The sequence below is a fragment of the Myotis davidii genome, unplaced genomic scaffold, assembly GCF_000327345.1.
Source record: "Myotis davidii unplaced genomic scaffold, ASM32734v1 scaffold663, whole genome shotgun sequence".
In the NCBI taxonomy this organism is placed as follows: Eukaryota; Metazoa; Chordata; class Mammalia; order Chiroptera; family Vespertilionidae; genus Myotis; species Myotis davidii.
This window is the reverse complement of record NW_006295816.1, coordinates 3,928,017-3,928,757: the sequence shown is the minus strand read 5'-3', so window position 1 is coordinate 3,928,757 and position 741 is coordinate 3,928,017. Positions and strand designations below refer to the sequence as shown.

At 66.0% G+C, this 741-nt stretch overlaps 1 protein-coding gene across 1 annotated transcript in view; it reads right to left on the bottom strand.

Moving 5' to 3' along the window:
* IL5RA (interleukin 5 receptor subunit alpha) overlaps positions 1 to 741 on the bottom strand; it is a 14,740-nt gene that overhangs the window by 11,257 nt on the left and 2,742 nt on the right. Inside the window, exon 5 of the mRNA XM_015568306.1 lies at positions 54 to 325. Within this exon, the coding sequence (XP_015423792.1) occupies positions 54 to 325 (272 nt within the window). The remainder of the gene's footprint in view (positions 1 to 53; positions 326 to 741) is intronic.

Sequence of the window (741 nt, the reverse complement as noted above, 5' to 3'; positions counted from 1 at the left end):
GAGTGTGCGAGGCGGGGGCAGCAGCCACGCGCCCAGGGACCGGGGCCGCCCACCTGTAGCGGAGGAAGTACTGCGTGTCCGCGGGGGCCTCGGCGCCCCCCAGCCAGGCGCAGCGCAGAGAAACGTGGTAGGGCCGGCCGCGTGTCCCGTTACTCGCCACGGTGCTGGTGGAGCAGGTCAGGTTCACCGCGGCGGTCCCAGGAGACCCTGACGGCAGCGAACAGAAAGGACGAGACGTTGTGGCGACAGCTCCCGCGTCCTGTACGTCCCCGGGAGCCACAGGGGTTGGGGACAGCTCCTCCGTCTTCACAAAGGGATGGTCACCCTGGCCAGTGGCTCGGTGGTTAGAACCCGCAGACCAAAGGGTGGCAGGTTTGATTCCCGGTCAAGGGCACGTGCTTGGGCTGCAGGTTCCATCCCTGGCACCGGTTGGGGCACATGCAGGAGGCAGCCCGTTGCTGTATCTGTCTCATACGTGTTTCTCTCCCTCTCCTCCTCCCTCCCTCCCACGGCCACTGGGAGAAATGGAGGTGAGGCCGAAAAGGAAAAGAGGTTGTGGCCACGTATGATGGGACCTACTGTGTGCCGTGGGCTGACTTACGGGGGTCAGCCTTGGTGAGGGTGTGACTGGTGGGAAGAGGGCTGGGGGGGTTCGTGTGACCTGGGACGCATGAGCTGTTCGTCCGGCTGCCCCCACCTACAGAGGCCGCGCGTGCGCCTGGACTTTGGGGGGCCTCACCT